Below are 13,906 nucleotides of genomic sequence, written 5' to 3' on the forward strand. Positions count from 1 at the left end.
AGCCGGTACCTGTTTTACCTCTGCTGTCCAGAGGACGCAACTCGGGGACTATTACCAAGCTCCTTGCAAGGGCTGCATCCATTCCTGGCGCTGGGACGGGAGGCAGCTCTCGCTTGCCCGTTGTTCAGCTCCCTGCTCCGGGCCCTGCCTCCTGCAGAAGGGACAAACAATGCGAAACAGCTCCTGGGTCCGGCCAGGAATCACTGAGAAAGTTGTTGTGGTCTCAGGTTTCAGGCTGCTGCCAGTGCCGAGTGGTTTGGGGACGGGGAATGGCACTTCGCTCCATCTGCCCTCCGCTAATCCCCAGACAAACGCAGCTCTTCCATCTGCGCAGCCGGAGCCGCCGAGCCCATCGCACCAGCCACTTAATCTAAATGGCTTTGGCCAAAGATAAGGTCATTAATTACACTGGGATTAGAAAACAGTGCAGGCCTGGCTAGGCTTGGCTTGGCTCTCCGTCAGTTAAAGTCCCCACCACGCTGGCCCTGGCCCGGCTGAGCAGCGAGGCTGGAGAGCTTCACAAGGGGAAGCAGTGGTAGAAACGAGCCCCATCCCCTCTGCATCCCCAGCGCTTCCCCAGCGCTGTCCGTGGGCCCCGCGGGCTTTTGCCTGGCCCCACGGCAAGCTCGGCCGGGCCGGCTGCGCTGGGCTGCCGGCTCTTCCCGGTCTGCGGCTTGCGGCTCCAAAGCTCCTTGGCTCCGGCAGCCAAAGCCCCTTTGCTGTCGTGGATATACTGGCTCTCCGTGATGTTTGAGGACTTGTGCTTGCTTCCTTTTCCCTGCCCTTTCGGTTCCCTTTTCTCACCGTGTTTTGGCCCTAACGTGCTCCGCAGAAAGTTTCTCGCGGGTCTGGGGGAAGTGGGTGCGGCGGGGCTGCGTGCTGCCCCCGTGCAGGTGCCACGCGCCGTCCGCGCAGGGGCAGAGCCGGGGCTGCCGCTGCCGCGAGGAAATACCGGGCCCCCTCGGCTCCCCTCTCCTCCGGGCCGAGGCTTCAGGGCGCCGGTGTCTATTGCCACCGATCCCAGCTCTGCCCCCCGTTTTGCTACCTGGCCCCGGGCGCATTGCTTGACTCCTTGTGCCCCTTAGCGCCCGTGGACGTTGGGGCATTCCCGCTGTGTTGTCCAGCTCGGATTTGGGGTAAAAGCTGATCCTTCTGCCGTTAGCAGCCGCGGCTCTCGACCTCGCGTCTCTTGGAGGTTGTGCATTTGCTGGGGGGGTTAAATCCCGGTGCAAAGCCCCCTGGTGCGAGCGTGGCCCCGTGCTCCAGGCCTTTAATTCCCATTGGAGGCCGCGCTCTCCCCGGCCCTTCCTGCCCCGCTCGCCACGTTCCCACGCTGCAGGGGCCGGCGCCTGACCTGGGCAGCCTCAGCCGGGCCGGGGACCGTCTGGGGGATGGTGTCACCTGGGGACGAGGGCTCCTGCCGACGCGCAGCAGCTGCCGCAAGCAAACCCAGCGCGGCTGGGGATTAGCCGCATCCAGGCTGGGTCCTGGCCTGGTCTTTACTTCCCAGGTTGGATCTCTGTGCCGTAGAGCACCTGGAGGAGCTACCAGGGCCGAAGCCGTTGGTGCTCGGCCTGGGGAGGCGGCATCGCGGGGAGCGATTTGGGTGCTGGCCTGGCCGCGGCGGGCGACGGATGCTGGATGCCGGTGGGGAAACGGCGGCAGGGCTGGGAGCAGGGCAGGGCGCTCCGGGTCCTCTGGCCCGGCCCGGTGCCTCCGCAGCACCGGGATGCGAGGGGAGGCTGCAGGGAAGCTGTGTTGCAAGAGCCTAAAAATAAAAGGAGCTGTTGGCCGGCGTTGTGCAACAGCCCGTGCCCCCTGCGCGCCCAGGCGCGGGTCCGCGGGGGCCCAGGCGCCCGCTCGCACCCTGGGCAGGGCTGGGCTCCCGCGGCCGAGCCCCGCGTTGCACCCAGCCCAACCCGGCGCTCGGTCGCTGGCTTCCCCGGTGCCCCCGGCCGCGCCGAGGAGGGCTGCAAGCAGAGCTCGGGGCGCTGCCGAGGGGGCAGCAGCTGCGTCCGGGGCCGGGAGTGAGACGCACTGATTTATCCCCGCTGCCGGCCGCTTGGCTGCGAGGGCAGCGTTTGCGTTGGGAGAGCTGGGGGCCGCCTGCTTTCCTGCCGAAATAGGGGCTTTCGCCCTTGTTCCGCGCAGGCTGCGCCCTCCCGGCGGGAGAAAGGGGAGCTGCCGCGCGCGTTGGGCATCGCGCGGAGGGGGCGGCTGGCGCGGGCAGAGCGTTTTGGGGCCAGGAGCTGGTTTTGGCAGCGGTTCGGTGGGCTCCCGCGCGCGGGCAGGCCCTTGGCGCGCTGGCCCCGGGGAGCAGCGGGAGCGCGGGCAGGCGTCCAGCCCGCCCCGGAGCCTCCCGAAGCCAGGTGCCAACTTCCCCCTCGGGAGAAACCGCTCCGGAGCGCCGGGCGGCCGAGCCGCAGCCCGCGCTTCCTCCTCGGCCGCCCGCGGCCGGCAGCTGCTGGCGGTTGGCGTTGCGACATGGGCTGGCGCCCGGCCCGGCCTGGCCCCACGCCGCAGCCGTGCCGCCTCGGTGCCCATGGCAAGCCGGGAATTTCGGGAGCCCCGCTCCGGGTGTCCCGCGAGCCCCAGCCCCATGCAAAGGTGATGGGCGCAGTGAAATCCTTCCCCGTGTGACCCCCCCCCCCCATGTGCTGCCCTTGTGCCCAGGTGGGGAAACGGAGGCACGGAGAGGGCCTGGCTGGGGCGAAGCCCCCGAATTGGGATGCAGCAGAGCCGCGAGGCCGGGCCGGGCTCCCCGGGGCAGTGCAGCCGCCCCGAAACCGAAGGGCCGGGGGGGGGGTCCCAGCGGGGGGGGCTGCGTCGGCCCCCCTGCGCAAAGGGCGATTCGGCAGGGGGTGCTGGGGCCGCGTCCTGGATGTCAGAGCCTGGGAGGCTGCAGGGATTCTGCCGGCTCCCTTGTGCAAATCCCGGAGGCAGCGTCGGTGTCCATTATACAGGTGGGAAAACTGAGGCACGGGCTGGGCTGTGACACGAGGAAGCCGCCTGCGCAGGGCACCGGTGTTACACCAAGGCTGTCCGTCCCCTGCACCGCGGCCAGGAGGGTCCCTGCTGGGGGGGGGGGGAAGCGAGCGCTGGCAGCCGCCCAGGACCGCGGCGCTGCGGTTGGAGCCGGCGCTGGCACGGCCGCGGGGCGCCCGGGCGGGAAAGGCCGCGGGAGGGAGGGAGAGCGAGCTTCGTGCCGCTGGCGCCAACCCAACCCCGGGGGACTTGGCCCCGCGCCCCGGGCGGCCGCAGCGGGGAGGGCCCGGGGGCGCTGGAGCGGGGCCCCTTCCCGGGGGTCCCGCCGGGGTTCAGCGCTGGGGGGGGGGGGGGGGGGTCGCTCGGTGTGGGGGGCCGGGTGCAGCCGCCTTCGCCCGGCCCCGCTCGCCGGGGGACCTTGGTGGCTCGGGGCGCCCGGGCTCCGCTCTCCCCAGCCCTGGGGGGGGGGGGGGTCGAGGCCGCCTGGGCCCCCGCCGCGGCGGGGTTGGCACCCCGGCTGCTCCGGCCACTTTGTCACGGTGTCACAGGGCCACCTGCCGGCAAAGCCACGGGGCCCGGCGGTGCCCGGCCCTCGCCTCCAGCAGCGGCCCAGTCGCCCCAGTCCGCAGCCGCCGGGGCGCTGGGACGAGCCGGCACCCCGGAGGGGCTGGTGCTGGCGGCCGCCCTGGGGACCAGACCTGTCCCCTGGTGCCCCCCGGTGCCGGCGGAGCCCGGGGTCCTGGGGCAGCTCGGGGGCTCCGGCAGGGCATCGCGGTGGGGATGAGGCATCACGGGGAGATGGGTCTGGCGTGGTGGGGACGGGGGGGTCACGGGTGGGGGACGGGGGGGTCTTGGGTGGGGGACGGGTCCCGCAGAGGGCCAGGCGTGGGGATCTGGGTCCCTCCGGCCGGTGCAGCGCGGGACGGGATACATCAGAGACGGCCCCGCTCCGGCCACGAACAGATTAAATGTCATTTTTATTTCGCACCAAAAAAAAAAAAAATGTACAAAAGAAGAGGTGAGTGGAGATTTAATTGCTTATATTAAAAATCTACCGGGTGAGACTGAGCCGTTTCCACCAAAGTCAGCGCAGATCTGCGGCGATGTTTCTTCCTCCTCCTCCACCGCTGGATGCTCGCGCTCCAAAGCCCCTATTCCCGTCGGCCGGGCCAGGGCCAGGGGCGCCCGCCTGCCCCCTCCTGGGGTCACCGGGGGGGGGTCCCTGTCCCCTGGGGGGGCCCTGTCCACAGCCTGGTCCTGGACCGCTTCATCCCTCCGGAAACCATTGGCAGCATCCGTGCCCCAGGCTCCATCCTGCCTGGTCCCAGCACCCCCCCCACTGCCCCGGCCAGGGGGTCGCTGGCTCCGGCGTCCCCGAAAGACACCGTCACGCTGCGTCCAGAACCGGGCGCTAATTCGGGGGGAGGCAGAAAGGGCGAGCGGAGGGAGGGGGTGGCCTCAGGCCGTTTCGATTTGTTTTGACGATTATTATTATTATTATTATTATTATTTTCTGTATTCCCGTGTACGCATTTTTGTCCCTTTTCCCTCTGTACAACATGAGCGGTATGGTCATGGGCGTTACAGCGACATGGTGACGGTACGCGAGGTGAGCTGACGGCCCCCCCCGGCCCCCGCGGCCGCCCCGGCGCTCACTGGAGCAGGGCCCGGATCTGTTTGGACGTGGTGTCGTCGTTGAGGTGCCGAGTGGTGTACCTGCGCGGGGAGCAGCGGGCTTTACCCCGCGGCCCCCTCCGCCGCCCGGCCCCGGCCCCCTCCCTTAACCTGAACCTGAACGCGGGGCTGTGCCGACCGGAGGAAGGGTGCTGGGGGGGGGGGTCCCCAGCGCCGTGGCAGAGCCCGACTCACCTCAGCGCGTTCAGGAGCCCCTCGGTGCTGTTTGAAGGTTGGTCTTTCAGGACTTTGATGCATCCTTTCATCTGCCGGGGTGGGGAGAGGCGGTGAGCGCCCGGACGCGCCGCGGGAAACCCCCTCCCCCCCCCCAGCAAAGCCCGGCACCCTCCTCTCTCAGCCTTCCTCCTCCCCGCCGTGTCCCAGCCAGCTCCATCCTCCTCCTCTTTGCCCAGGGGAAGAGAAATTCCCCTCCGGACCGGCTCAGGTGGCGACGTCTCCGTGGGAGACATCCGGCATGGCTCCGACCCTCCCGCGGCGCGGCGCCCCGGCGCTCGCTCACGTCAATCTTGGAGGTCTTCGCGAAGGCGCCCACGGGGTGGACGTGGTCGTAGAGGATGATGACGCCGACCATGACGCGCATGCAGAAGAGGAGGGTCTCGGTGTTGGTGAAGCGGCTCCGGTACTCCCTGCCGCCGGGAGAGGGTGGGCGTGAGCCCGGCACCCCGGGAGCGACGCCGCTTTCCCGCGGGAGCGCGCAGCGCCGGGTACTCACGGGGTCTCCAGCATCACCCGGCACACGCAGGCCATGGTGCTGAGGCAGTCGGTCGTGTCCTCGATCGGCAGCGTCTTGTTCTGGAAGGGGAGAGGTCCGGGAGGGTGGCGCTTCCCCGCCGGCGCCCCCAGCCCCAGCCCCACGCCGTGCCCCGGCCCCGCTCACCTCGGACACGAACTTGGTGGTGGCGTTGCTGAGCGTCTTGAGCATGGGGGTGGCCTCGGCGTAGAAGAGGGACATCCTGTTGGCCATCTCGTTGTTCACCTCGCTCTCCGCGTCCAGCTGCAGGTTGTTGATGCGGTTGCGGCTGATGGTTCTCCTGTAGTAGCTGAAGTCGTTCTGGATGGCGGGGTTGGTCATCTGTGGGGGGCGGCCGGCCGGGCGCGTTAGCGGCGCGAGCCCGGGGGACGGCGAGGGACCCCCCCCGCACACACACACACACCCCCCGGCGGGGGGGCTCGGGGAGGTACCTTGAGCTCGTCGAAGCTGAGGGTGAAGTGGAGGATCTCGGCGAACTGCTTGGCCAAGGCTTGCTCGCGCTCGAGGTGCTGCGTCGGGGCGTACGGGGGGCTGGTCAGCGCCTCCAGCAGGCTCCGCAGGGCGTTTTCTGGCGAGGGCAAGCACAGCGGGGTCCTCGTCCCGCCCGGGGTGTGCGTGTGGCGGGGGGGGGGGAAACCGAGGCACGGGGCGGCGCGGCATCCGCCCCGCGGGCGCCTCCGCGGCCCCCCTGCGCGGGGATGGCGGGGGGAAACGCGGGGACCGAGGCGCTCACCGAGCCGCAGCGAGAACTCGTAGAAGCGCTTCAGCTTGGCCACGAGGGGACACACGGCGTGCCAGGCCTTCTCCTGCAGCTGCAGGTCGCCGGGGTTTTGGATGGCCTGCGGGGAGGAGAGCGCCGGCGGTTGACCCCGAGCCGAGCCACGGCGGGGTGGCACGACACGACGGGGCGGGCGGGCGCCGGGGCTGCACCCACCTCTCGGATCTCCTGCCCGGCGCCCGTGTAGGACTGCAGCTCGGCCAGGACGGCCTGCGCCTCCTCCAGCACCGCGTTCACCTGGTTCCACACCGCCGTCTCGGCCTCCGTGGGCTGCGCATCTGCGGCGGAGCGCCCCAGGGAGAGAAACCCGCAGGGCTCTGAGCGGCGGCCGGCGCGGGGCGGCACCGCCGGCACCCCGCGCCGCCGGCACCCTGCGCCCCGCCGCCGGCTGGCACCGGAGCCGGGAGCCGAGCCGGCGGCGCCAGCGCTGCTGGGGTCGGGGCGTGGGAAAGTCCCTGCTGGCGGCTCCCGCTGCCGCTCTCCTTCCCGTTCCCCCCCCCCCCCCCCCCCAGGAGCTGCAGCGGGACGCCTCGGGCTGGCAGAACGCGCTCGTTCGCCCCCAAAATCGTGGCGGCGAGAGGCCAGCGCCTCTCCACCTTCAGCCCTTCCTGGCAATTTCCCCCCCCCAATCCTTCCCCTTTGGCCGAGCCGCGGGGGGGGGGGGAGCGGGTCTGGGGTCAGCCCTGCGGCCGCGGTCCTGCTCGCGGCTGCCCGGGGGCCCCCGAGCAGCCCCCCAGCCCAGGGCTTTCCCCAAGCGGCTGGAAATCGCCCCGAGGGAAGAGGTGCAGCCAAATAACTCCCGGCGCAGGGGCTGCCCCGCCGGCGGCAGCCCCCCTCCCCGGGGAGAGCCGGCTGCTGTCTCGGGGCCGCGGGGAGCCGGCGGCGGACGGCGGTGGAGGGGGACAGGAGGGGGAACGGCTGGGATGGGCGCGATGCGATGGGCGACGGATACGAGAACTCAAAATGTGCGTGAACGTGGAACTCAGCATAATCGGAGAACAAAAGGAAAATAAAAAAATCCCATCTCACTTTCAAAGTCAAGGAAAAAATTAGGGCCTTGGTCAAGTTCGTTATAAGTCAACACTTTAAGAAGGTTCCCCATGTGAAACCTGCAAGAGAAGAAACAAGAGGACAAAAGCATGGTGGTGAGGAGGCGTTCGGGGGAGAGGAGCCGGGCTGAGGGCAGCGGCCGGGCGGCGACGAGACCCCCCCCGGCCTCCCCGCTCGCTGCGGGGGCTCGAGGGGCGCCGGGAGCGTCGGCCCCGCGGCTGCTCCCAGCCCCGCCGGCTGCAGCCTCTTCCCGCCCCGATGGCGATGAGCGCGGGCGGATGGGGGGGTGATGGAGAGGAAGGAGCGAAGGGAGGAGAGCGCCGCTGGTCTCCGGCAAGGAGGGCAAACCACTCGGCGAGTCCCCGCGGTCTCGGCTAGGGGCAGCCCCAACCTGGCTACGGGGCCCGGCACGGCCCGGCACGGCACAGCGGCAGCGCCGGCAGCCCCGGCCCCGGGCCGGAGGGTTTTGCAGAGGGCTGGAGGCCGTCGAGGGCTGCGCTGCACCTGAGGGACCTGGTGCCGGCTCGCCGGGCTGCACGGGAGGGGAGGGGAGCCCGGCAGGATGCTCGCCGCTGCTGGACCCGGCCCCGCGAGCCCCGGCGACTATTTCGGGACCCGCCGGTGCGGTGAGCCGCGCACGCCCTCTCCCCGCCGGGGCCGCTGCCGCTGCGCTATTTTTACACCCCGCGCTTCTGCCCCGAGCGGCGCCCCGGCACGGGGGGGAGCCGGGCTGGCCGGGGACCGCAGGGACCCTGCAGGTGTCCTGCACCCTGCTGCAGCCGCCGGCATCGCGGCTGGCTCCGTAGTGTCCGCTCGGACACGCTGCTGCAGCCGGCGAGCCCGGCAAGCCCCCAAGCCGCGCTCTGCCGTGCCGGTGAGCCCCGTCCCAGAGAAGCTGGTGCAAATCTCCTGGGGTGGACGGGGATCCCCGTCCCCCCACTCCCTGTCCTGCTGCAACCGCTGCACGGCTCCCTTCTGGCACAGCCAGGGGTTCGGATCCTTCCTGCCTCCTCCCTCGGCCGTGCAGGTGGAAAAGCCTTTCCCCGTGCTCCCTGCTGTCCCCCGGGGATGGGGGACACAAGCCGAACGGCCACCACGGTGCAACCGACTGCAGCGGCCATGGGGACGTGCCGTGGGGCACCTGCAGCCAAACGGGTCCCCTCACCGTGCCGGGAGAGGAGGGAGCACCCCGAAACATCCCTGCTCCAGCCCCACGGCAGAGGGAGATGGTTCGGGCGTGGGGCATCTCCCCAGCTGCTGCCCCCCGTCCCCTGCCCTGCTCAGCCCGAAGCACCGGCCTGTGCCGGCACCGGCTGCGGGGCTGCCGGCGCTGAGGTGCCCGGGGCCGGGGCTGCTCCGGGGCTGCTCCGGGGCTGCTGAGCCCGTCTTCGGGAGAGCGGCGGCTTCTCCTGCCAGCAGCCGCCACGTGCCCGGCCCCCTCCCCGCGCCCACCCTGCTCGCCGGACTTACTTTCGAAATCCAGGAAAAAATGAGGACAGTTTTCTAAATCTTTGCCCAATACCTTTATCAGGTTGCCCATGGCCAGCAGACCTGAGCGAGAGAAACAAAAGCGTGGAACAGCACCGGCGCGGACGTCCTGCCGCCCCGGCCCGCCGGCGCCCCGCTGCCGCCGCCGGCACCTACCTGCGGCCGCCCCGGTCCGGGGCCCCCCGGGCACCCGCGGCCTCCCCTCCCGGCGCGGCGCGGGCGAGCGGGGCACGAGCACCAGCCCGCCTGGCTGCCTGGCTGCCTGCGTGCGTGCGTGCGTGTGTGCGGAAACGGGGCCGCTCGCCCCGGCGCTTCTGGGTTTGCTATTTTGGAGGCGGGGAGGGAAGCGGGGAGAGGGTTTCGGAGCATCGCGCTTCCTGTGGGCGCCGCGCGGCCTCCGCCGAGGCGGCCCCGGCGGGGCCCTGCCGTCCCGGCCCCCTGCGCCCGCGGCACCCCCCCTGCTCGCCTGCCCGGCCGGTGGGGACGTTCCAGGGGGGCTTTCCATAGCCGCTCCCCTAGGGAGCTCCCCTATAGCCTCCATAGAGCCTATAGCTCCCCCATCGGCCGCCCTAAACGGGGCAGGCGGACGCCCCGGGCGGCAGGGTCCTGGTCACCCGCAATTCCTGCCCCACACGCTCAGTTTGGGCATCCCGGCCCCGCGCCGAGGGTCTTTACCTTGGTGTCCGGCGTGGCGGCTACGGCAGCAGCAGGGGCCTGGGAAGGCTCATAAATCACTGCATCGGCCGCGGGAACCTGCGGGCGGGAGGGCGACAGCGTCAGGCCGGCCGGAGCCGGGACCGACACGGCTCGGAGGGACCGAAACAGCTCGGAGAGACCAGCAAGAGGCCCCCATGTCATCCCACTCCAACGGGGACCCGTGCGTGGGTCATCAGGCTTTGGGACACGCTTTGGGACGCGTCTCCTCCAGCCCGGCTCCCTCCCGACCCCGCTGGGTGCGACGCTGCCCGCTGGGCCTCCGCACACTGCTCCCCGCGGGTTCACCTTATTTGCCTCTATTATTTTTCATTGCCAGCAGCCGGTGGCTTTTGGAAGCCGTCCAAGGCTTCCTCGAGGTGCAGTGCGCTTTCCGCTGTCCTCCCCGGCGCTTGCTGGGCTGACAGGATCGGGGATGACCGCGACACCAACATCCCTTTACGCCAACGCTCAAGCGCAAGCCGAATCCCGCAGGCCCCGGGCGCTCTCCCAGTTCACGCTTCCCGCGCGTGTCCCTTAGGTTTGCTCTCCAGAGACGGCATCGCTTTGCCGAAACGCTGCTCCCATGGGTGCTGTGGGCCCGGATGCAAACGCAGCCCATGGGCTGGGTGCAAACTCCCTTCCCCACCCACATAACCCTGCGGATTCCCAGCTGCATTTCACAGCTGTGCAAAAGCAGCAATCCAAACCTGTGAGTTAAAGGCCGTGGGGCAGCTGGTGCTGGGGGGTTTTGGCCTCTGGCAGCCAGTGAAATGGGCACAGCCTGGGGGCAGCTGGCAGGATGCGGCCCAGCAGCGTTAGGGTAAGTCACTGCAAGAGCTGGGGTGCAAATGGGGGCCAGGAACCAGCTCCCAGGCACATGGGTGGCTGCAGCAGGCTGGGGCCGGGCTTCCCCGCAGAGGCCAGCGGGAAGCAGCCGTGGGATTTGGCAGACTGTAATTAAGTGCTTGGGTTTAATTAGCACAAGCAGGGAGTGGAGAGGCAGAGCTCTCCCTCGCCTGGCAGTGGGTGCCTGGGCACGGCTGCCTCCTGCCTGGCGTGGGGCTGCCCCAACCCGCGTGCTCCCGCGGCAGCACTTCAGCCTCAGCCCCCTGCAGCAGCTCTGCCCACCCTCCTCCTCCTCCTCAGCCAGCTGAGCTGTGGCTTTGCACTGGGAATGGGGCCGCAGGCCCCCACGGGAGCATCCTGAGGGTGAAGGATCCAGATCTGGGCACCGACTCCTCCTTTAAGAGAGGAGAGAAAAACCTGGTTTCCTCTGGAATAAACTGATTTGTGCCTGCTGGGAGCCTCGTGTTCCTGGAGAATTAAATGAGGTCTCGATGAAAGCTTTCTGAGGAATTATTCCGTGAGAAGCTGGCCCCGGGAGACAGCTCTTCTCTCTCCCTGCGGTCAGAGAGTGAACTGACGCAGTCGGCCCCAATCTCCGTGAATCCCTTGCTGCAGCTGCGATGGGCAGAGTAACACCCGGCGCTGGCAGCTGCCTGCGAGGATTTGCTGTTGCCGGTGGACAATAACTACCCCGGATGCTACCTGGGGTGGCAGGACACGGACGTCTCCCTGGGTGCCAGCATGGCACTGTGCATGCTGGGGAGCTGGGGGGCCGGGGCTGGCTTTGCTGCCCACCACCCTGCTCCTCGGGGTGTCTTCATGGAGCATCACCCGGGTTGTGCTCAGCCAGCTGTGCCATTGCCCTGGTGGGTGACCACAGACAGGTCCCTGCCTCGGTTTCCCCATGTGCGACTGATGCTCGTACCCCATGGTGCACCATAAAGACCCCATGGGCTCTCCTGCCACGTCAACCCCTGGCTTGTCCCATCTGGCAGCCAGGGCACCTTGCATGGGTTTTGGGGTGCCACGGCGTGGAGACCCGTGGGGTGGCACGGGGAGGTGCCAGCTGTGGTGCTCGAGGCCGCCCGGGCAGGCAGCCAGGCCGGGAGACTTGCACCCGCTCGGCTCAGGCATTTGCATAAATCACGTTATCGGTGTGCAGGTGTCCTCCTCGCACCCGCATGGAGGTTGTCCTTGACAGGCGGGAGCAGCCGCTCAGGGGTTTGTCACCGTTTGCCCTGCAGCCACCCCATGCCCGGGTGGTGGGAATGGGGAAGCACGACCCAGCACCGGGCCTCAGAGATGGAGACGTTCCCAGCAGCCGTGTGCCAACATCGGTGATGTGGTCTCCTGGCCATCCTGCTGTCCCTGTGCCCTCGGGTGGCTGCGATGGGTCTGGGGAAGCAGCAACGTGCCCGAGGCTGGGATGGCTCTTGCAAGGAGCCAAGCGCCGTGTGAACGCCGGGCCTCGGGGCATGGCTCTGCTCGGGGATTTAGCGCCCAACTCGTGCGGTTCCCCAGGGGACCTGGGCACCTACGTCCCTTGTGGCCCTGGCAGAGCAGCCAGGTCCCGCGCACGGCACTGACCCGTGGGCAGCCCTGCCCTGGGCGCAGGCAGCACCGCTAGGCGCAGTCACCCACCGCAGCGAAACTGCGTCTGCTGGGGACGCCGGGCACCTGCACCACCCCTGCGCGGGCACGGCCACGGCGAAAGGGTCATGGCCACGTGTGGGTGCCGTGGGGGCAACCTGGCTCCTGGCGGTGCTGCATGCACCCGCACGTGGGAGCTGAGCGGGTGCCCGGCCACCCCGAGGCCGTTTCCCACGTGAGGAGCCGGGTGCAGGCGACGGGGTGCAGGACGGGTTGGCTGGGGCTATGGGGCTGCCCTCCCGGAGGGGCGCACGGCCAGGAGAGGGCTTCCCGGGCAGGTGCATAGTCCTTGGGGCATCCGAAAGGAGCTAAGGGCTGTGTCTGCTTCCCAAGTCGGCGCTGGCTCAGCTCTCCTCTGAGAGGTGCTCGGGAACACCTCGGAGAGAGGCCGGCACGGCAGAGCCAGCGCGCTGCCCTTCCAGGAGTGAGGGAAGATGCCGGCACGGTAATTAGCTGCCGCTGCGTTGCTTTGTCACTCACTCGGACAGCAGGGTGGCACCTGGGGATGCAGCGTGGCCAGAGGAGATGCTCCCTCCATCCGGCTGCCGCTCGCCCAGGACCCCAGCGCTGCAGGTTTCCACCCCCTCCTGCTCCAGGCGGGGCCTGATCCTGTGCTCCCAGGAGCACCGTTCCCACCGCACGGGGCTGGGTTGGCGATGCTCCTGCTGGCCTCATAGGAGGGGGCAGAAATGCCCTGGGATCAGACCATGGGCGCCATCCCCTTGTCACCTGGGGCGGGTTTGGGGCTGTGCCTGCTCCTGCTGCTGCAGCATCCCTGCGCGGCTGAGCATCCCTGGCGAGGGGGCACCGCAGCCTGGCATGGCGCCGTGTCCCCAGGCCGGGGGGGGGGATCTGCTTGCCCCTTCTCCCCCCTCGGTGCCCCGGCCTCTCCCGGGCCCGCCGGGAGCCTCTCCTGCCCCCGGGGCCGTGCCAGCACCGCCGCAGCCACCTGAAGGCGGTGGGAGCTGCAGGGATGGATGCGCTGTAGGATGGATGGTTTTTCCTAGGGGAGGGGAACGTTATCCCGGGAACGAGGTCGCCGCGGCCCTCTTGGCGCTGCCCCAGGACGAGCCGGCACCGCCGTAACCCCAGGGAGGGTTGGGGCTCTCTGGGGCCCCCAGCTTCCCCCAGCACCTGGGGACCTCGCTGCCTCGGCGGAGGCGAGAAACACCTTCCCCGGGGGGCAGAGCCCCCCCCCCCCCGGTGCCCTTCGCCGGGGCTGCCCGGCCTCCCCGCGCCGCCGCTGCGGCTGCGGGCGGATTTACCGCAGGGCTCCCCGGCTGCGAGCGCCGCAGCACCGGCGCGGACCCACCCAGGCGCCCACGGGCACCGCTGCCGCGGGGCTGCGGCGCCTCCCGGGGGGGGGGTCTCCATCCCGTCCCGTCCCGTCCCGTCCCGCGCCCGTCCCCGGCGGGGCTCACCGTGGCGGCGGCGGCGGCGTCTCGCTGCGGCTGCTCCGGCGCGGGGGGCGTCTGCGAAGGGCCGCCCCGCGCGTGCGAGCCGCGCCGCCGCCGCCGCCGCCGCCGCCGCGCGCCCCCCCCGGCCCGGCCCGGCCCGGCCCGGCCCCCCCCGCCGTCCCCCCCCCCCCGCCGCCGCCGCCGCCGCCGCCGCCGGCACCGTGACGTCTCGGGGCCGAGGGAGCCGCTTAACCCGCGCCGCGCCGGGCCGCCCCGCCGGGGCCGCGCCCGCAGCCCGCTCCGCTCCGCTCCGCGCCGCCGGGGTTCGGGGCCCCCAATTGCCTTTTGGCTCCTGCGAGCCCCCGGGCGGCACCGCTGCCCTCCCCGGTTCCCCCCACTCCCCCCCCCCGGCAGAGGAGGGGGCCGCCGCCGTGGCCGGCGGGTGCTGCGGCGGGAGGTTGCCCCCCTCCCCGGGACTGGGAACGTCCTCCCCCACATCTGGCAGGGGTGCTTGCTCACATCTGGCAGGGGTCCTCCCCACATCTGGCGGGGGAGCTCTGCAGCTCTGCC

The 13,906-nt window shown here is 70.4% G+C and overlaps 1 protein-coding gene across 4 annotated transcripts; it reads right to left on the reverse strand.

The window, feature by feature from the left end:
• Positions 1 to 3,990: 3,990 nt before the first annotated feature.
• On the reverse strand, positions 3,991 to 13,441 carry LOC136994310 (CYFIP-related Rac1 interactor A-like). 4 transcript variants are annotated; one of them, XM_067311652.1, is made up of 12 exons: positions 13,361 to 13,441; positions 9,423 to 9,500; positions 8,782 to 8,810; positions 7,239 to 7,318; positions 6,366 to 6,487; positions 6,165 to 6,270; positions 5,863 to 5,999; positions 5,558 to 5,752; positions 5,393 to 5,472; positions 5,180 to 5,306; positions 4,855 to 4,925; positions 3,991 to 4,701 (listed from the first exon to the last, which is right to left on the reverse strand). In XM_067311652.1, the coding sequence occupies exons 4-12, from the start codon at positions 7,309 to 7,311 to the stop codon at positions 4,638 to 4,640; spliced, it is 975 nt and encodes a 324-aa protein (XP_067167753.1). In that variant the 5' UTR covers positions 7,312 to 7,318; positions 8,782 to 8,810; positions 9,423 to 9,500; positions 13,361 to 13,441; the 3' UTR covers positions 3,991 to 4,637. The 4 variants fall into 4 exon arrangements, with proteins under 4 accessions (XP_067167753.1, XP_067167754.1, XP_067167755.1 ...); XM_067311653.1 differs by lacking the exon at positions 8,782 to 8,810; XM_067311654.1 differs by lacking the exon at positions 13,361 to 13,441 and having other exon boundaries at positions 8,730 to 8,810; positions 9,423 to 9,430.
• Between the last annotated feature and the right edge of the window lie 465 nt (positions 13,442 to 13,906).

Source organism: Apteryx mantelli, chromosome 27 (assembly GCF_036417845.1).
Source record: "Apteryx mantelli isolate bAptMan1 chromosome 27, bAptMan1.hap1, whole genome shotgun sequence".
Classification (NCBI taxonomy): domain Eukaryota; kingdom Metazoa; phylum Chordata; class Aves; order Apterygiformes; family Apterygidae; genus Apteryx; species Apteryx mantelli.